This window comes from Semicossyphus pulcher, unplaced genomic scaffold (genome assembly GCF_022749685.1).
Source record: "Semicossyphus pulcher isolate SPU_LCO1_2020_fin unplaced genomic scaffold, fSemPul1.0.p SCAF_14, whole genome shotgun sequence".
NCBI lineage: Eukaryota > Metazoa > Chordata > Actinopteri > Labriformes > Labridae > Semicossyphus > Semicossyphus pulcher.
In genome coordinates, this window is record NW_027211648.1 from 9,619,125 (window position 1) to 9,640,020 (window position 20,896).

General features: G+C 39.5%; 1 protein-coding gene across 2 annotated transcripts; it reads left to right on the top strand.

The window, feature by feature from the left end:
* The first annotated feature begins 1,247 nt into the window (after window positions 1–1,247).
* On the top strand, window positions 1,248–20,879 carry LOC138591453 (synaptosomal-associated protein 23-like). Of its 2 annotated transcripts, none has more exons than XM_069662064.1 (8): window positions 1,248–1,368; window positions 7,635–7,743; window positions 11,796–11,837; window positions 12,204–12,252; window positions 14,080–14,197; window positions 16,547–16,720; window positions 17,029–17,173; window positions 18,121–20,879. In XM_069662064.1, the coding sequence occupies exons 2-8, from the start codon at window positions 7,687–7,689 to the stop codon at window positions 18,181–18,183; spliced, it is 648 nt and encodes a 215-aa protein (XP_069518165.1). In that variant the 5' UTR covers window positions 1,248–1,368; window positions 7,635–7,686; the 3' UTR covers window positions 18,184–20,879. The 2 variants fall into 2 exon arrangements, with proteins under 2 accessions (XP_069518165.1, XP_069518164.1); XM_069662063.1 differs by lacking the exon at window positions 1,248–1,368 and adding an exon at window positions 1,436–1,562.
* The last annotated feature ends 17 nt before the right edge of the window (window positions 20,880–20,896 follow it).

Below are 20,896 nucleotides of genomic sequence, written 5' to 3' on the forward strand. Positions count from 1 at the left end.
AAGATACATGGGCAGAGAGAGCTGGGCACCATGGGTAGTTTGGTGAGGGCAGCTTGGGAGAATCCCTTGTGCAAATTTGGAGTTGTCACAAAATGTTCAGCTTGTAGATATTTAGCTTTAGGTGACCCAACAGGGAAAAATATTTAGCCTCAGATACAGAGGGAAAGAAAAAAAACACTTGCCTTTTAGACATAGTCAGTTGATATGTGGGTTGGCACTCGGCCCAGAGTCTTTGCAGTCACCTTGAGCAAGCTTTGTGGTTTAAACCATAAAAACCTGGGTGAATTACACAACCGATTCGATGCTGGCGGGTCAGATTTCAGGGCATCTCTCAGAAACACGATGAAAAATATCCAGCAGTCTGTCTTCATGTAAAATAGCGAGAATTAGGGGAGGGGGGGGGCGAGGGGGAGGTCTGGGTGAAGGGTAAATGCTGCACTCATGTGGGGAAAACGAGCAGCGCCTCTTTTCCTCTGGAGTCATATGACAGGACATGCGCAGCGTTATATGCTGCGTTCATGTGCTCATCCAAAGCTCCTTCTTGAGCACTACAGTTTGAAATAGCCTACAACTCCTCAGACAAAATCGACCGGTCACTCCAAAAGAAAAACTTTGTGTAATTAGCCTGCAAAACGAGCAGCACTCAAGGACGAGACAGTGTTACTCACACTATTCTAGTAGCCAAAAGCACATTATGAATCATACAAATAAGAGAAAAAAACAGCCAACTGTAGAATTAGGTAGGCGTCTTTTGCCTAACATGTGTAATACTTTTTTGAACTACTTTGTATTTCCACTTCACCGCATGAATGAAATATCATTCTTATTATTTCTCTAATTTGAACTGACAGCAACATGCAGTAGTTATTTTGCATATAATTTTACAAACAAAACATATAAAAAGTGAATAAAACAGGATACGAGACACAAATCACTACAAAGTTTACACTGTATGTTCTGTTTTATTTGCTTGTATGTTAAAAACACTTTAGCAGCGATCTAATTTTGATAACCTCATTTGGGCTCACCAGGTTAATAATAAATATTAAAAATCATATGTAGTAATACAAATTGGTTTCATCTCAACCAACTACATTGGTTAAATGCCTCTTAAAGTGTAGACTATAGCACTAACAATCAGTAGTAGTTGTCACTGAGTAGTTCTACTCAGTTTATAAAATAACACGACGTCAGCTCGGCTTCTGAATCGCAATATTTCCGACTGTACTTAAAAGCACCAACCGACACACTTCGGACAGCCGACGGTGGAGCCACTGAAGGAATCCAGAAGTTGGCCGAGACAAGTTTACATACCGTAAAGAAGGAGGAGTAACGAGCTCGACTTTTAAAAAACAAGGAGGGTTAACTGTAAGTATTGACTCCCTAGATAAATATTTCTCTCCCTTCTAATTCTCCACACAGTTTAAGTGACGGAGTTAGGCAGTTGACAGGAAAGCGGAACTAGCTAACACGCGAGCTGACTTAGCAGCATTAGCTTGAGTTGCCCCCCGGATCCTGCCCTGTTTACGATACTTGAGCACGACAGGAACTTTTAAAACAATGTAAGAAAACTTTAATTTGCTTTGACAGACTTCTCGACACGGTTCCCTCTCTTTTTCCTACACTTACATTAAGTTTTAAAGTTTTATTTTAGGGACTTAATAGCCACAACTTCGGTGTTTTGGGTGTGGGAGACTGCTTTTTTAATGTATTTGGTACATATGGGTCATTCAACCTAACGTCACCTGTTTGTCAAGTGACACTCGTGAAATAACTCCGCACTCAACATTATACCTCTGTTAAAAAACTAAAGTCAGGTGTTTGAATACAGTCTAACGCCTATTAACGGAAATGATTAACCATCTGTCGTATTTTCTCTTACGTCATCAGTTATGACTGGCAGCTGTAAGTTAGTGAAAACTGTTGACACTTGCGTTTAAAACCCATAAAACATGGTCTTAAAGAAATATAAGCCCGTGGTTTAGATGTTGTCTGTACAGCATGATGCCAGTAGTCCTGTTGTTGTTTGTTTTGGTTCACAGGTCTGCATTTTAAGTCAACCTTAAACATTTATACACTCCAAATTCAACAAAATAAAAGTCCTCTCATGTTTGAGGACAGGCTGTAGGGGGGAGATGTGTAACTTCAAAGCTTTGAATTTGAAAAAGATCAAGATGGGGATGTGAAGGCAGCATGATGACAGTAAGAAAAGACGCCAGTCGGATCTGGAGGAACAGGTTTGGGTAGAGGAACAAGAAATGTGTTTCCCTGTAGGAGCTGTTGTGTTACCACACTTGCTGCTGCTGCTGTGAAGACACTAAAACATGAACGGGTACGTCCGTAAGACTTGTTGAATTATCCTTCCTGTGACTGTGAACACATGTAGTGTGGTGTCAAAGCCATGTGCTGTTATTGAGTTTTAGGTGTGACTGTTATGTGATGACAGGCTCAAATTGCACAGGCAACAAGAAAAGTCTAGTATTTACCCAAGTGTGTCTTCAGTGTAACCTTCTCATTACTGAATCATGAGGATAAATCAATAATCCAGCTATGCAGACGTCTGCTTTACTGGTACATGGAATTGATCTTTTATTGTTGACATGTGTATCTGGTCCTGTTGCCGCTTGGTATTTCACAGGCGAACAGTATGTGTGTGAATGACTTTAGTGTTCACGTTGTAAACTCACATCAGTAGTATCTTGCCAAGTCCAATAATCAGTTAGAAAAAGCAGTCAAGCCGGTGTGAACCAAGTGCCCTCTTTCCAAAAGACAAAAAAACGCAGAGTCAACAACATTAAATCCTCTGAACTGTCTGCCAAGTAGACTATTTTCCCTGCCTTTTTTTTTCTTATAATCCGGATGTTTGGTTGCTGTGGGTTTGAAAGGGAACTTGAAGTTCAAGGGTTATTGGAAAAACAAAAAAACTTGAACTTTAAAGGAAAAGATGATGACAGGAGAGGAGGAAAAGGATATAAAGCAGCGTTTCCGGAGCGCTGGTGTCTTTGAAAACTTGGAATAAAGACAGAGCTTTGTGTTTACGGTTAGCCTGCTCTGTCCTTGAAAGTGCTCTCGTTCTGCAACAGGGAAAACAAGCTTAAGTTTTGGCTTCTGATGATCTTGATCTTATGTTACCTCGTGCACCAGAGGCTGTCCGTCACTGCCATTACAACGGTCGTCTCGGTGTGTGATGTGATGCTGGACTGCATGAAGGTCACTAGATGCACAAATCAGATTTAGTTTGGATTGTATCTGCTAAAGCGCTGTCATCAGAATGTAGCTCTAAATGGATTACCTGGATCAACACAGCGAGACCACACCTATTACTCAAGTTCTGTCTGCTACTTCCCGTCTGTGGTGTCGAATTCATGAGAACCCAGCATCATTTACAACAACCTCTCCTGTGGAAAGTATCACCTGCTCTTACCTCCCTCTAACAAAAAGGGCCATTTAATTTTGATCCACTTCCCTTCGCCATGCTACGTCTGATCTCTAGCCAAGTCCATTTCGACATTTTTCAAATGTTTAAAAATAAACTGAAAGCACAGAAATTTGTCCAATTTCACAATGATTGGCCGACCACGATCAGCACCTCCTGCTGCTGGTTCACGATGAAAGGCTCTCAGCGACACGTCCTTGCCTTGTATCCGTCCTGCTGCTGTACATATTGTGTATGATAATGAAATCTAAATTTAAATGTGAGCACGGAGCCTGTGTGGAGCCCCCAAATGTGAACATGACTCAATTTGTGCTTCTTTCATCAGTAGTATAACAGAAGTGTCAGGGCCTTTTTAAAACGGAAGCTTTATCTGTTTCGTGTTTCCTAATTCAGTAACTTCCTAAGCGCCAAGTCTTTAATAATAAGACACCAAATTCCAATGTAGATGCATTTTAATGCAGTGGGGTTTTTTTGTCCATCCTTTGAAAACTTCCCCTGTTCTCTCAGCCAATCAGGAAGGTGTGTTATATCACCTATGATGTAAGAAAGTCCCTAACTAACCCGCTACAATCCATTAGTGAGCATGTATGCTTTACATGTTGCTGAAATAAAAGTAGCAGCTGTCAAATTTAGAGTCATTGTCGGCTGTAACAGGTAAAATATTTGGATAACCAGCCACAGACAGGTTTTTCTTTTAGTAATGAACATTATATTAACAAAGTTCTTAAGTTAGGAACAGTCAGACATGTAGGTTACATGATAATCCGTATATCTTCTGTAAGCTTTCAATAACAAAGTGTCTACAATTGTAAAGCGCTCTGCAAAGTTCCTGACAGTGGCAGACATGAAGACCTTGCGGGCGGTAGAAATATTCAGTGACCTGCCACAATGGCAGGAGGTATAACAAATAGTTTAAGACTCTGACTGCATGTCAGTAAAAGAGATTATCTTTGGTGCATTCAGGAAATAATTGCACACAAAAGATTATGATAAAAACTTTATTAGCAATGCATTAAGTAGAGCCATTTCCATGTGAGTCACTACACTAAAAGCAGAAAAAAACTGATTTATTAACACTCTTTTCTTTTAGAGTCTCTTTATATTGTCTGTGGACACTTGTTCAAGAAGACTTTGTTTAGAAGTATTATAATATTTATTTACCGCAAGGAGTGTATAACTCTTACAAACAATTTTATCTTGTTCCTTTAAACTTATTTCAAACTTGTATCATTTAATCAGACTCTATTATTTCTATTTTATATCTACAGTAGGGCCGATTATCGGCGCTGATATTCGGCATTTTGACGCATATTGGCATCGGCTTTTTTAAAAGGTTTTTTTTGGGGTTTTTTTTTATCCGACGGCCGATAAGAGTGCAGAGTGCTCACACACACGGCGGAGAGGAGAAAAAGTTCATTTCTTTGCAAATTTTATTTAACTTTGTTTTATTTACTTAATAAAACTTCAGGAAGTTATTTATTTTTTTAATTTAAATTTTCAGTGAACTTTATAAGAGATGCTGCTGACCCTGGGAACTCCCTGCGCTTTTTGTTTGTTTGTTTAATAAACATATGCTTAAAGGCATTTAAACAACGTTAAGTGTTGGAGTTTGTATTATTCAAAATTTTGACGCCAATATTTTCACTTTTACTGCAAATGAATATCGGCTCCAAATATCGGTTATCGGCCTCCTTGACTACTAATAATCGGTATCGGTATCGGCCCTGAAAAAAACATATCGGTCTATCTCTAATCTGCAGTCACTTTAAATCACGTGTAGTCTTGCAGTAGAGCTTGGTAATGTGCTTACTTCTGCCTCTTACCAACATCCATCCAATGAGTCTCATTTCCCTATCAAAGCCTCCCTATCTCTGTTCCCTCTCAGTTAGCCTACATTCTGTTAGCCGCACTGCAGCTAAACTCTACACAAACAGGGAACTGCTCCAGGCTAACTTAAAGCTAGTTTTGCTTCATCATTCAAACAGACTTTTTTTTTTCCTTTTATCAGTGAGCCTGCTGTATGTGTTTCGACTCCTAACACTCCTTCAGGGGCAGGAAAGGAGCCTGATTTGTTTAGGTTTTGCATCTCCTTTTTCCTTCTCCATTTGAGCGACATGAAAATACATTGATGTTTTCATACATTTAAGCAAAGCCTTGACCAGTACTGCCTGCGGCACAATGATTTTCAGTAGCATGAGGCAGTGAGACACTCAACGCTGATGCACATATGATTTAAATGTGTGTTTTTAATGAGGCTTCTGGTTAGTTTCTCTAAACAAAAGGCAGTAGTTTTATTATTCATTCATTCTTCTTTATAATGTAATAAAAAAAGCAATCATAACTTATCTCAGACTAACCTCTGATTTTGTATGACCGGATGTCAAAGAAAATGTATCACGTTTTATATTTATTTGAGAAAAAAGAACATTTTAGAATATATAACCATCAACTGTTTGGTAATCTTGCTGATACACGTCAAATGACAAAAAAACAACAGGGCTGTACCTAACTATTATTTTTGTTACTCACTTACCTGCTGATTATTATACAAAGTAATCATTCGGTCAATAAAGTGTGTTTAAACTGGAAAACATTCATTGCAATTTTCCAGAGCCCAATTTGTCCTATCAACAGTCCAAAACCCAAAAGACTCTTTATTTTATTTCATACAAATGAAAGCACAAAATCATAACATTTAAGGTGCTGGAACCATGTTTAACAATTTAGAAGGAGAAATTACTTAAAAGTAGGGATGCAGGATATTGGATTTTTTGCCGATATTTTCCAACCCCTTTTGCCGATTGCCGATTTCGATACCGATATATTAGGCAGATGGTTTTTTTCCACCTAATTGCAGAGAACATCAAGTCTCCCCTGTAGAGGAAGTGATATCATGCCTGCTCTTATTGAAGTGGCCCTCTGGCAGATGCAGAAATAACATCACACAGTGCTTTTTAAAACGTACACATTCACTGGGCAATATAAGAAAACTACTTAAACTTAGGTTATGTACAAAATGCCATATTTATTTGTTTTTAACATTTTCTTTTCTTTTCGGGAATCAAGGAGCATTTAGGCAGAATTTAAAGCATTGTTTTATCCGCAGAAAATATCGGTAGAAAAATGCAGATGTGTAATTTTCAAGCCACAATCTGCAGATACCGATAACGTGCCGATAATATCCCTACTTAAAAGGAATAGATAAATTACCGAAATAGTTGGCAATGAAATTTTTCTTTGCACTTTACCCATGATTAATCAACTAATTGTCACATCTCTAGAAAACAATATTGCAACGTAAAAAGGGGTCGCTTATATTTATTAACCTAGAGATAATTATGACCACTCTGCTTTCTGAAGCCTGATTGAGTTTTCAGCTGTCTGGCCATTACTTAGCTGTTTTGTTCACTCTCACCGCTCTCAAAGCGTGATTTCCAGTTGCAGCAGGAAGCTGTTTACAGTGGAAACTGACCTTAAAACCCTCTGTTTACCAACTGTTTGCTCAGCACTTACCAGACAGACACGGTTACAAACTAGCTCTGAACATAAAATGAAGCGTAGCCGCTGACAAGCCACATACACCCATCAGGATTCAGTCGAGCACTAAGAACGGACCAGTGAATATTAGACCTCCACTCATTAGTTTGCCACAAATGTGACTCCAATTAAATGATAATTTCGCTCTTTAAATGCTGGATGTGTAATTATGCAAGTAAAGCTAATTAGCCTGCCATATTAACTTTAAAGGTGATGATATTATATATCAATATTGTGCTGGCAACTTGTTTCTGCCCCCAATTAGATAAGAAAAATCGTTATTGAGGATCGAACACATAAATATTGAAGACTTCAGACCTTTATACTGATGTGAGCATGTGCTGCTTGTTAGTGTATTAGTGAAAGATATACTAGGTTTGACGTCATTAGGAACAATGTCAATATCCACTGTAAAAGCTCATTCTTTTAATGACCACTTTTTTAAGTCTTTATCCAACATGTTTGATTTGTTGTGTTCTCACACACACTTTGGCCGGCAGTGTGTTTTGCTTTGGGTCTGATGTTGTCATAGAACATCATTCATTGTGGGAGCCAGCAGGAAAACTAGTTCTCAGATGTGTTTGAGTCACAAAGCTTTATGATAATATCTGTCTTCTGATGTGACATTTGTGAGTGACCCTGGACTCTGCCCCTCTTTAAGGCCGCAGAATATCGAGCTCGGTGCCACAGGGGGAGCCTCCAAAAGCAGCAACATGGACGACATGACTGTGGAACAGATGAGCGCGAGGGCCAACCAAGTGACTGACGAGGTACTGAGTCACACACACACACACACACACACACACAGAATTCCTCACTCTCTTGTTTTCTATTTCTGAGTTTGAAACTTCCTTAAAGGGATTTTCTAACCTAAATATTTTAGCATCAAATACAAAAAGTTTGCTTGTCTACTGACAGAAACCAAGGTGAAACTTTGAGAGTTTGAAACAAACTGAGCATACAGATAGACAGCGAGCGAGATGATACGTTGCAGGAGAGTTTTGAGAAGTTTCTGTGTATGTTTTGATCCTGTATTTTTCTCTCACACCTTATTTTTATGGATTTTAGCCTGGCAAAGCTCTCTGACACTTCCTAACTTTCCAAACTAACAGATAAGCTTCAAAATATTTATACAGATAAAATGCACAAAAGATGAGCTAAGCATGCAGAAGTGTGGAATTTGTGTACAGGCAAGCAAAAAATATTCAATGGCGAATAAATTATAAATATACATTCATCCAAAAAAAAAGATATTCGGAAATGCCCTTATAGATAATTTAGAAATATGCTAATACATTTTTTTTGTTATAAATAACACAAAATAAAGCATCACCCTTTTGTAGTTCTGACACAAAAACTTGTCTCCTTTGGATTTCATTGTGACCCGCTCTAAGCTGATGAAACTGCGAACTGAGATTTAAGTGGATAATCAATTTTAATAGATGGCACAAAACTAATACACATATGCTAATGATCCACAAAGAAACAATCAGGACGATTGATTGTTTACAGGCAAAACTGCAGTTCAAACTAATGTTGCAGCAGCTGACGATGCTAAATCTTTGATGTTTTTTTTCCTTTCTCGCAAAGAGCATGATGGGTGATTCAGCCAAACATGTCTGTAGCTGGGGCAAGTAAGCAGTTAGCTTAGCTTAGCATAAAAGCTGGAGAGCATGTTACTCAAAATGCCAGAAAGGAAGTCCAAAACCTTTAAAGCTGCAGCACTGACAAACGTATGAATGTTTTGTCTCCTCATGTAGCTTTTGCTTTTGTATAATTGAAATATTTTGTTTAATCATGCCCACCGAAATTGAAAATAATCCTGATATACTAAATCTGTGATTTAAAATGGTTATTTTAGCCACAGCCACGTTGCAGGCAGCAGATTTTGGCTTAGTTTAAAAGCATCAGTAGGTGAAAAACAAATAACACATCCTGGGGATGCTTCAGCACAGCAGTAAGAGAGCAGGGGCTGTGGGTAATTATATTCATTGCATTCACACTCACACACACGCGCGCACACACACACGCACACACAGTTGATTATTAAGCTAGGCATTAATAGGAAGCATGTGAGGCTTTACGCCTAATTTAGCCTGATAGCTCCCTTACCCCTCTGCGGTTTTGACAGTTTGAATGTTGTCAGCTATATCTAAGCGTTTTATTATCATGGAGATAATTGTTTAATCAGCACTCCGGGGCATCATATGATCAGCCATCTGATTCAAATGGAGGCAAATTAACTTACTCTAGCCGGGCTTGTAGCTGTGCTCTTCACCTTCCTGTAATTTTGACTGTACTAATTGTCTCTGTCTGCTTTTTTCCCCTCTAGTTCTTAACTGTGTGTTTTCTCTCCTGTGTGTGTGCTTTCTGATTTAACCTTTTTCTCTCTTTCTTCTGTTTGCTGCTGCCTGGTTGACTTAGCAGATCTAAGCAGGGCATGGGAGGGTAGCCCTTTGGGTAGCCACTCATACCTGAAACACTCAGAGCATGGCTGGTAATGTATCAGGGCAACATCGGAATTTGTTATGATAAGAAAAAGATGTGACTTGAGCTGCGTTATAATTGCAGTGCTGTTCCCCATGTCCAGTAGTTTAACATAAGTTTTGGAAATCTATTGTTCATGTGCTGCTATCGTATCTCCTCGTTGTCGTGCAGCCAGTCAGTCCCCGTAGTGATTTTTTGTTCTTTTGTGGTAGAAAAAACTTGATCATGATAAAAAGCCTTGCATGTAGTTTGCTGGAACCTGCGCGCCTGTCTGAGGCACGTGCCTGTCTTCCCATCAAAGCCGTCCCAAACAAATGATAAAAATACCACGCCATTGTCTCCATCTCAAAGATTTTTTCACAGCATCCCAATCTGGAATTTTTGGCTAAGACAGCGATTTCGGGCTTAATTAGCCAAGTTCAAGGATTTCAGGAGACATAATGTAATGTTTATCCACCCAAGTGATGTTCTGGCTAAGCCAACAGAAACCTGGCCCAGCTCGACACTTCTCTCTCGCCAAATCTGTGTTTGTCTTTTTCTCAACTCGCTGATTAATGTATTCAGAGCAAACCCACCACAGAGAGAAGGAGGAATCCGGTCCCCACTCTCTCTTGTTAACAGTTAATTAGCGATGGTAACAGTGGAGTCATGCCCCGAGTCGTTTCCGTGCTCCTCTCCTTTGGATGCTCTGCTCTCTTTACAGCACCTGCTATTAATAGAGACTCAAAGGCGTAACTCACCTGAACCGACTGCATTCCAGTTCGCCTAAACACTTTTGTGTCTGTGTGCTCATGTGGGTTTTTGTCTGCGACCTGCTGTGGATTGTTAGCTTGTGTGATAGCCGTGCGCAACATTTCAACAGGGAAAGTAAAGACGCACAAGGGAACACTGTAGCTGCATTAAGTGTGTTCACACTGGACAAAGGAAAAAAACATGTTTTTTTATTCGTTCTAAACACAGATTTTTTTTGTTGTTAAACTTTGTCAAGATTATGTCAGCAAACGGTACACTCAAATACACACGAGGCATTAAAAAGCAGCACATCCTCATAGTTGAGACGAGGAACAAGGGAACATTTTGACTTTTTATCCTGAAAAATAACTGTTAATTGACCGTTAGATGATTCATTTTGTCTCACTCAGTAAGTTGTTTTACTTGTTTGTTCCCGGAAATTGTAAAATAAATACCCAATCAGCAAACGACTGGCTTAATGTCATTGTAAAAACTTTAAATGAATTATCTAAATATTTGCCGTCCATTTTCTCTTGATTTACACTTGCTTTAGCTCCAGTAGGAGCAGGGCTGCCAAATACCAGCAGAATAACATCTCTCTATTTGTATTATTTTAAATCGAATACGTCCTTTAATGTGGGTCCAATATACTTTATTAATTTCTATGGATAGCTGTTGGGTTACACCCTAAATAATAAACTAACATTGAAAATCATCAGCCGTACAGCACCAGAGCAAATATGACTCAGAAGAGTCTTATTATCCCGAGATCTGAAACAGGAAGTCAGACCTCTAATTCATTAACTAACATTACATTTACATTTTAGATCATAATTAATCGCTTGTTTAAATAATCACTTTTTGCAGCCTCTGAAATTTGTGATACTTAACCGTATCAGAAAGCCAAATTTACTTATGAATGGCTGCATGTTATGAATTATTCTTTTACAAATGATCTTGAACGTTACAGTACAGATTGTATATTGATGGATCGACGGGTTAGACAGAGGCTGCAGGGTTAATCAGACACTGATAGAATTTATTGATGCTGTAAAATAAAGGCACTGTATGTAACAGGATCTTTGTAGGCCGAGTTGGGACATACAGTGGTCGGATCTTTGTAGCTTTCTAGATTTGTTCTTGGTGGCTTTTAGAACTTGATGAATATTAATGGTGTCGCTTCCTCCATGTTGTTCTTATCGTGAGGATCTTTCCATTTGCCTTATCCCTCTTATCTTTCTCTCCTTATTGTCTCCTTGTTAATTCCCTCCTATTGTCTGCTTCTCATCTGTTTTGTCTCTCTTACTCTTGTGGCCACATCCATACCAATCAGGCTTTATAATTTATTTAATTTTTGAAAATGACCTAGAAGAATCAGATAGATGTAAAAAAACCCTGTGTGGCGTCTGGTCCCGTCTGTCCTGCCAGAACAAAAGAAGGATCATTGAAAAATCTCCTGTCAGAATCTGAGTAACAAAAACTCCAGCAGAAAAAGAAAACAAAACTCTCTTGGGTCCGAGAATGCATCAACCCCGAGGACTGAAAGCACTCCAAGCTTTGCCTGCTCTCTTTATTCACTATCACCGTTTGTTTTCCTCCACAGTCACTGGAAAGCACACGGAGGATGCTGCAGATGGCAGAGGAGGTGAGACTGTGACAATACCCTGCTGCTACAGACACAACACACAATACCGTCTTACATGTAGATGAGTTTGGATACAAGAGGAAGCAGGAGGAGGAGGAAAAAGTTCCCTCTGTGCAGGATGTTTTCAGAAATATAATGTCCTAGCTTGAAATCTTCTCATAAATAAAGTAGTTTTTGAATGCTGGGAATGAGAGTAGGGAAGAATGTTGGAATGATAGAAGAATAAGGTGTTTCAGTTGTTAATGATAAAATAAATCTGTATTAAATATTGAACAAAGTCATCCCTGATTATTTCCACTCTGTGTTCATAGATCTGTGTGTAATCTTCTCATTGGTTCTGAATTTCTGTGGCGCTTGTGTTTTCAGAGCAAACAGACCGGCGTCAACACCATGGTGATGCTGGACCAGCAAGGAGGTAGCTACGCAACTTTAACACTGCTGCTTTTCATGTGGATGTTTCAATCTCACCAACTGATACATTTTTATATGTTGATCTTTTTTTATGTGTGTCAAATAGTTAATGTGCCATACTCAGTAGAGATAGACCGATATGGTTTTTTCAGGGCTGATACCGATACCGATTATTAGTAGTCAAGGAGGCCGATAACCGATATTTGAAGCCGATACTCATTTGCAGTAAAAGTGAAAATATTGACGTCAAAATTTTGAATAATACAAACTCCAACACTTAACTTTGTTTAAATGCCTTTAAGCATATGCATCAGAGCCAAAATAACCCAGTTTTAAATTGATCTCTTATCGGCCGTCGGATTAAAAAAAAAAAATATCGGCACCGATAATCGGCCCGGCAGATAATCGGTCTATCCCTAATACTCAGTTTATACTCAGAATAAAAAACATAACTATCAGTGAGTAAGGGCTTATATATCCCAGTAATTCTATGACAATCTAACGGTTTGTTTTTGTCATTGTGCCACCGTACAAATGTCATCATTTAAATAGCCTTTACATTTCGAGCGGGTTTGAGATGATTTAAAGTATGTAGTAAGATTTCATGAAACTTTTCGTTTCTGCTGAAGGAAGTCAGAAATGTATAGGAAGCCGTGACGGATGTAGATGCAGTAGAAAAAACTGCAAGGGCTCAGACTATGTGATGCCTAAAGAAATGTTACTGTAAAATCTGGAATATAAATCGCACCAGAATATAAGAGAATATAATGTTTTTTATATCTGTTTATTAATACAAATGTGTATACAAGTTATTTCAACACTATTTCAATATATTTTCATGTGAAACACATTTAAAACACACAAATTACAGCCTACCATCTGTTTTCTCCATGTCAAGTTTGCAATCCTGCTAGCTACCGCTGCGGTAGTTGAGCTCAGCCTGTGGTAACGTTGGCGGCTGCACCGGCGATCATGACGGCGCATATCCGTGAGGAAAATTTAGGGCGATTATAGCGCCATCGTCTGGGTAAAATACCGTAGCACAATAAAATACCTCTGAATTTTATACTGGTATATTGGTCACACCGGTATATAGGACGCAGCCCACTTTTAGATGAAAATAAATTATTAAAAGTGCGTCGTATACACCACATTTTATGGCAAGTTAATGTTAAAGAAATATTTTCCAACTTATCACATTATTTGTAATTACAGCAGTTAAAAATAATGTAGCGTTAAGTAATAAAGTACTTGTGTGCTTTTTAGCATGTTAGTTACAGTGTAACAGAAACACTTCCCTAAAAAGGTAAAATTTTAATTCAATAAAAAATATGTGTCTTCATTGTTGGCCACAATGATCATGTAAATAATGTATTGGTGGTTGGCATTTGCGTAATGTGTTCCCTTTAAAATATTGCTATATAATCTCGTGTTACCCCATCATGAGTGGTCTCAAAGTTTCAGGAAGTTATTTGAATATAGTTTTGCTTTCTTTTTTTTTGCCTGTAACTTTCCAAGTGCTGTCGGATGCTTGTGTTCCCCTTTTAAAAATGTGCTTTTCTTATTATCAGTCGCACTACCTGCAGTGTTCTTTTCATTATCTTTATCCCATTTTTTGTGCTGCTGCAGTGACCCAGTTAGTGACCCATTTTTGGAATCCTCGCAGGGATAATTAAAGTTTAATTAAAAACATCGTAAAAATTGATTAATAAAGGTGATAAACAAAACAAAATTATAAATTAGACTGAGTCTTGCTGTATAAAATGTACCAAAGGTGTATAAAAAAAAGAGAGAGTGTGACATGGTGTGGTGTTGCCTGTGTGTGTTTCAGAGCAGCTGAAGCGTGTGGACGAGGGCATGGACCAGATCAACCAGGACATGAGACAGGCGGAGAAAAACCTGACTGACCTCTCCAAGTGCTGCGGCCTCTGCGTCTGCCCCTGTGACAGGTACACTGTGCAGCGAGAGCTGATCGGGGCTCAGAGTCCCTCATGTGTGTTATCAAGCTTTCCTCTACTCTTTTTCCTGGGCTGTGCTCGTATGCGTTATTATTATTATTCATTATAATAGTAATAAAAGTATTTATGTAGCATCTTTTATACAGGAGGAGCAGCTGCAGTGCTTTACATTAAAGGGAATAAACAGGAGAGTTAATCACAAACAGGCAAATTAAAACTACTGCACATACAGGCAATTAAATGCACCACATAGCAAGAACAGATACGTGCTCATAATTATAGATTGTTTATAATACATGAAAACGAAGGACTGCATGACAACATATGAGGAAAATAAATAAATAAAACAGGGAATGTTGAATAAATCGACTGTTTTCAGCTGCTGTTTTAAAAATGTTCACAGTTAGCATCTCTTCTAGCTGTAGGGAGTTCCATAGTTTTGGTTAAGCTCCCCATTTTCCTATTTGTGTGATAGTCTGTATTCAGAAAAGGCTGCAGAGGCTCTATGGGCCATGAAGGATGATACAATGACAAAGAGCTTGTCATGTAGGCCGGTCCCAAACCAGTAAGAGTCTCGTAAACGTGTAAAAGACCTGAAGAGTAAATCCTAAAACACACTGGATACAGTCCAGGTTTGGTGAAACTGAGGTTATTTTCACTTTCTTTATGCTAGCTGGAGCTTGGCAGTAGAGTTCTGAATCACAGTTGAAAGTAAAAGTATGTGGCTGGTGTTGACAAAATATTTGGATAAACCTCACAGTGGTAGTTATTAGCAGGAGGAAGCTATAAAAGAAAGCTGTTTCTGATCATGAACAAATCTTACTTGATACATCTGTTTTTTTGTTTGGGGCTGTTTCAGGCAATGCTGTGCCAGAAGTAAAATCCCATTCATGCTCTCGTTAGACAGTGTTAGGATACCTCAAGTTGGAGCTCTTCTGCAGCTTGGATAGGTATGAAACTATAAAAGGAAGGTTATAGCGCTGCTTACAGCTGACAGATGTTTGAGATTACAGTTCTGTTACGATTCATAACTATTACAATAACAGTCTGTGGCTTTAAAGTCGAGCTGAAACGGCATTTCGGGAGTATCTAGCTTCCGTATCGTGACGTATTTCCGAGTGAAACAGGACGTGCACGCAGGACATATCATTGGAGGGATTTGATTTGATCGTTGAGAAATGGGCGTAGACCAGGGGTCTCCAACCCTGCACCTGGAGAGCTACCTTCCTGCATGTTTTAGGTTTCTCCGCACTCTAACACACCTGATTCGAATGATCTGCTCGTTATCAACCAACCGCAGCGTCTCAGGGGATTGATAATGAGCAAAACATTCCAATCAGGTGTGTTAGAGTGCGGAGAAACCTAAAACATGCAGGAAGGTAGCTCTCCAGGAGCAGGGTTGGAGACCCCTGGCGTAGACGGACGTTCTCCACAGCGCAGGAGCTAGCTAACTGACCGAACGTTCTTGGTGCTCTGCGGCTAAATGTTGCAGATTGATTGGTTGAAATTGGTTGGTTCTAGCCTACGTAAGCACACAGGATTTTTTTATTTTTTTTACCGGAAGAAAAAATGATCAGATTTTGATATAAGAATACAAAGAAATTGATTTTCTGTATTTTTTTGGGCCTATATTGTCAAATAGATGCACACAATTACCGGGGATGTGATCTAAAAGGATTAAAATGACATTTTTCCTTTCACCTCGACTTTAACTAATTCACTTTTGGATTTTTGCTAAATTTAGTTTTTGCAGTTGGAAGAAAATCTGATACAATAGTTGCTGATTTTATCCAAAGTACTTTATCTAAAGCAGCCGGTGCTTATGGGTAATGTGATATTTAGAGCTTTGATTTCTCAAAGAGGAAATAATTCAAATCTGATCATTCCACAAACCTTAAGGACTGTCCCGCGTTTGAGTAACACAGAGTAACTCCTCTGTGATTTCACATGAACACAGCATGCCAACATCCCAAATAAGGCGGGTATAGAGTGTGACATGGAGAGAGAGAAATATACATTTACATGTCACATGTGCATCATATGGTCAATAGATTTCCTAAGCATCCACCTGCATGAATTAGTGTGTGTGCATAGTGAGATCATAACCTGCTCTAAACATGAAACAAAATCTCCCCATAATGCTTTCACATGGGAGCAGAGGACTCTTTGATGATTACCATAAGATAAGGTAGGGAAGCTTTTTCACTTCCTTCAGGTTAAAGAACACACTCTTGTTGATGCTTCTATGTAGAGAGGTTGTGTTTTTCTAGTTCCCTAGTTATTCACCTAAAAGCTTCTAAATGTCCTGGTTTGTGTTGACTCTCAGTTCTCTCTTTCCAGGGTGTCATCAATCGAGCACGACTCCCGATACAAGCGTACCTGGGGTATCGGAGGAGGCGATGGTGAACTTGACGCCAACGGCGCAAAAATTGTCTCGAGGCAGCCGTCGGGTGTTCGCAACGGACAGGCTGCTCAGGCGAGCGCCGCAGCGCCATCAGGCCCGTACATCAAGAGGTAGGGTCAAAAATCTCTTTCTAATGTTGAAGCATGTTGTTTATTTAGAAATGACATCGTTGAGGCGCTGGTTTAGCTCAGTTCTCGACACACTGATCGCAGGCTCGACTCCCGGGCTGCTGATCATTCGCTGCATGTCATCCCCCACTCTCTACTCCCCACATTTCCTGTCTCTCCTCAGCTGTCCTATCAAATAAAGCCCCCAAAAAATCTTCAAAATGACAATCTTCTGCTAGTTACAAGTGATTTAGAGATATGCCACAGAGCTGTTGTTGAAAAATAAAACCTCCTTTACATCTGCGGTGCAGGGTAACCAACGACGCGCGCGAGGACGAGATGGAGGAGAATCTGGATGCTGTCGGGAGCATCATCGGCAACCTGAAAAACATGGCTGTGGACATGGGAAACGAGATCGACAAGCAGAACAAACATATCGACAACATCAATTCCAAGGTAAGAGTCTGAGGACAAAGCACTTTAATTATTTATCACACTTCTTATGCAGGTTTGTAACCTCAGCTCACTGTTTCCCTCTAAAGTAAGACGCCTGAAAAATAGGTAGAAAACAGTGGCTCTATGAAGCAAGCCTTCATTTGTGTTACACAACACAACACACATGCCTGCACATGGTTTCACACTGGTACTGATTGCAGGATTGCCTTGATAATGCAAACAGAAAACTGCAATTTATAGATATGGATGTTATCAGAAACTAAATAAGCTTCTCTAAAGGTCTTGACATGTTTGTTAGGCCTCAGGGCACACAATTAATTATGGTAAGAATAATGAATGAAAGCACAACCTTGTCTCTACAAGACACGTACAAGAAAAGCTCCACAGGACACCTATAAATAATTAGGTAAAGGGTTACAGAACATGTGTTTTAAGCAAGTTCCTCTTCCCCTTTAATGGGTATAAGGTCCTCTTGTAAACAAATAAAAATTGTCATACAACAACAAACATTTCCTTTTCCTTCATGAAACATTTGCAAAGATAACTTTTCGTTTGTAGCAGTCTTCTTTCTTCGCTTTGGTTGGTACTCTGCTGCACATGTTGTCGCAATACAGCCATCTGTATATAAACGTTTTCATGTCATTGTATAGTGCTGCATATACACTACCAGTCAAAAGTTTGGACACACTTTCCCATTCACTTGTATGAGAAAATGTGTCCAAACTTTTGACTGTAAATAGTGTGAAACCATTGCAAGGACTGCTTGTTGTATCACCTGAATGCAGGTGCATGAGACCAAAAAAACTCTGCTCTGTAGGTCTTCAGTTCTAAATCTCAGCAGGGAACCTTGAGAGTTTTATGACTGCATTTAAAGTCGGTGAAAGGCGAAATAAATGAAAAGGTTTTTGCACGACGACAACTCACCCTTTTTCTTTTCCTTCTTTCAGGCGGACATGAACAAACTTCGTATTGATGAGGCGAACCAGAGAGCCAACAAGCTCATCAAATAGAGAAGTAGCCCTGCTTCTGCCACTCTTATCAAGCAACCTTGAGCCTCTGTCGCTGCAACCATACACACACACGCGCACACACACACACACACACACACGCACACGTTGACCTAGAAAATAAATTCCATCATGAAGAACATATTTTCAGCAGTTGTTAAGCCTTTACTGCACTATGATGTAATTATACAGTAACACATGTACACATTATAGATCGACCACCTTCGACACGTGTAACTACAGTAATGCTGGACTTTGAGAAGCAGCTTGAGCATCAGACACTGCGTCTAAGAGGAAGTGTCTGACCGCCTTTCACTGCTGTTTGATACCAAATATGCACCCGGCCTGTCGTTTCATATCTCATATCACAGTCACAGGAAGGGAAGTTGCAAACAGCTGCTTCTCTTTCTGAGACTTTCTCTGCTTTCACTTCAAATCAACACCTCTGAGCTGTGTCATCATGTGGTTTGTACAGACGGGGTCTTGGATCCAAACTCATTAGCTATCTTTTAGTGACATCTAGCACATCATTAATTTATGTATCACACGCTGTTGATCTCGTCTTCATCCATCTAATCATGAAACATGTTACTTAAAAACAAATGTGTATTCCTAAAATCCTTATTGGTTCAACGTGTAATTAAGTTTATTCTATCTTGTATTCTTTTGAAATGACGTGCCTATTTAATAATTCTTTATCAAAAGCAGAAATGACTTGTGAATAAAGTTGTGTTTTTTAACACTTTCTTCTCATGTCATTTTTGCCGTTTCAGATTTAAAACTGATATATGAAAATGTTAAGCTTCGCAGTGAGTCACGGCGAAGTCTTTCATGCTGGGATTCAAAGCGCCTGCCCCTGAATGAATCGAGCAATTAATTATTTTTTTTATTTTTTTTTGTGAACGCTGAGACGTCAAGGTTCTTTTAACGATTTGGAGGGAAAAAAATGTTAGAAATTTAATATATTGCAATCGCTTTGTCCTTCAAATGTGAGGGAAGGTCAGTAAGCAATCATAAGGAATGTTCATCATAACCTCCTCAGAGGCTTCTGGTTCACTTTAGAGTAACACTGAATACAGGAAACTTTGAATAACAGTCAATCTAGCATCAGTGGATCAGCTGCTGTACTCCGTATATTTACTGTCTCTGGAGGTTTTTCAGTCTGTAAATACTGAAACATACCGTAGCTGTGTATTAATTGCCTATAGTTCCATTCTTCTTTCTCCATCACCTCCTGGTTTGGAGAGATTTATGGCACCCGAGAGGAGGTTCAACTGCCTATGCAGGTTTCCTCCACAGCTCTGGTAATGTTTGATAATTGCCTGTAAAAGTGTGAAAACAAATGTTCAGTTCTGACACGCAGGGCTGTGCTCAGTTTAATCCAACATCATTTCTCATAATAACTCACTGGGTCATTGTCAGTATGGCATGTGCAGCTGTGTTGAAAAAAATCCTATAACTTAAAGGTATAATAAGTAGGATTTGTCCTTGCTTCCTTCCTCTTCATCACCAGAAGCTCACTCTCACACGCCCACCCCTCCGAGCTAACACCGACAGCCTCACGGTTACCGTTGCGCTAGCACGCTAACCGCCGGTTAGCTTGTCCTACCCGGTTTGAGGCACCTTCCTGTCCAACAGAAAGAAGGCCAACTCTGCGTCGCTCTTTCGCCATGTTCGCCGGTCTGAATGGGGCCCGGTTGCTCGTTTGAACCACTCCCACACTCACTGATCGCTGTGATTGGCTCAGGGATCCACAACAGCGCCCCTCCTGAAAACGTCCCATCCAAAGCAAAACAACAGAACAGATGCAGAGGGAAGGGTCTCACAAGGGTCTGCACACACACTCACCAACACACATGTATAGAGGCCCATAAGTGATGATTTATATTATATTTGTAAAAGTCTATATTTTATTTTTCTAGGAAAATCCTACTTATTATACCTTTAAAGAAATCCATGTGGAAATGTTTGTAACTTGGAAATGGGAGAATGTGCAGGAAGCTCCCTGGTTGTGTTATAACAGCCAGTGTATCACAGACAACTCTTTTTGCATCTGCTTTGTAAATAGCCAGCTTCCACAGCAGAGCTAAGTTAACACGATAAAATCTGATGATGGAAAGCATAATTTGTTTTTGTCGCAGCCGTCGCCAGCCTGCGAAATTACTGCTGGCAGCAAGATGCAAAAGTGAACGTGTAAATGAATGATGATTTTAAGGGGTAAATGCAGGAGCGGAGTAAGTCCTGGCGGGCTCTGTTAAGGCCTCGCTGTGGAAAATTGGCTAATGATAAAGTAATACAGTATGCTGAAAGTATCTCTCCTATACATCCTCTAGCTTGTTTGTTTTAGAAGAAAAATGATGATTTGTCTGCTCTGCTTCGGGCGTACACCTATTGAGTTTGTAAAGATTGAAATGAACTTCTCGTTGCTGTAAGTGATCATCCTCGGCCCGTTACTTGTCAGCTGAGATCTAATTAGTCCGGCCTAAGGCCGCGCTGTCTTTAGGCTGTTCATACATTGTTGTTCCAACAGCCACTGGAATGTAAATGCAGCTGTCTTGTCTGTTTTGAACGTGTTCATATATAAAGCTTCTTATTGGAAATAAGTTGGTAAACAGACATTGAACAATGTAACAATGCCTCTTGTTCCACGCCTGCCTCTGTTTTAATGTTTGTACTCAATAAATCTGTTGTAAAATCCACTTTATTGAACCTTTTT

What these genes read in the sequence shown, in the direction of transcription:
- LOC138591453 (XM_069662063.1), top strand. An exon ending in CCAACCAAGTGACTGACGAG is followed by an intron (nt 7,744 to 11,795) that starts GTACTGAGTCAC and finishes TTTCCTCCACAG; the next exon opens with TCACTGGAAAGCACACGGAG. An exon ending in GATGCTGGACCAGCAAGGAG is followed by an intron (nt 12,253 to 14,079) that starts GTAGCTACGCAA and finishes TGTGTGTTTCAG; the next exon opens with AGCAGCTGAAGCGTGTGGAC.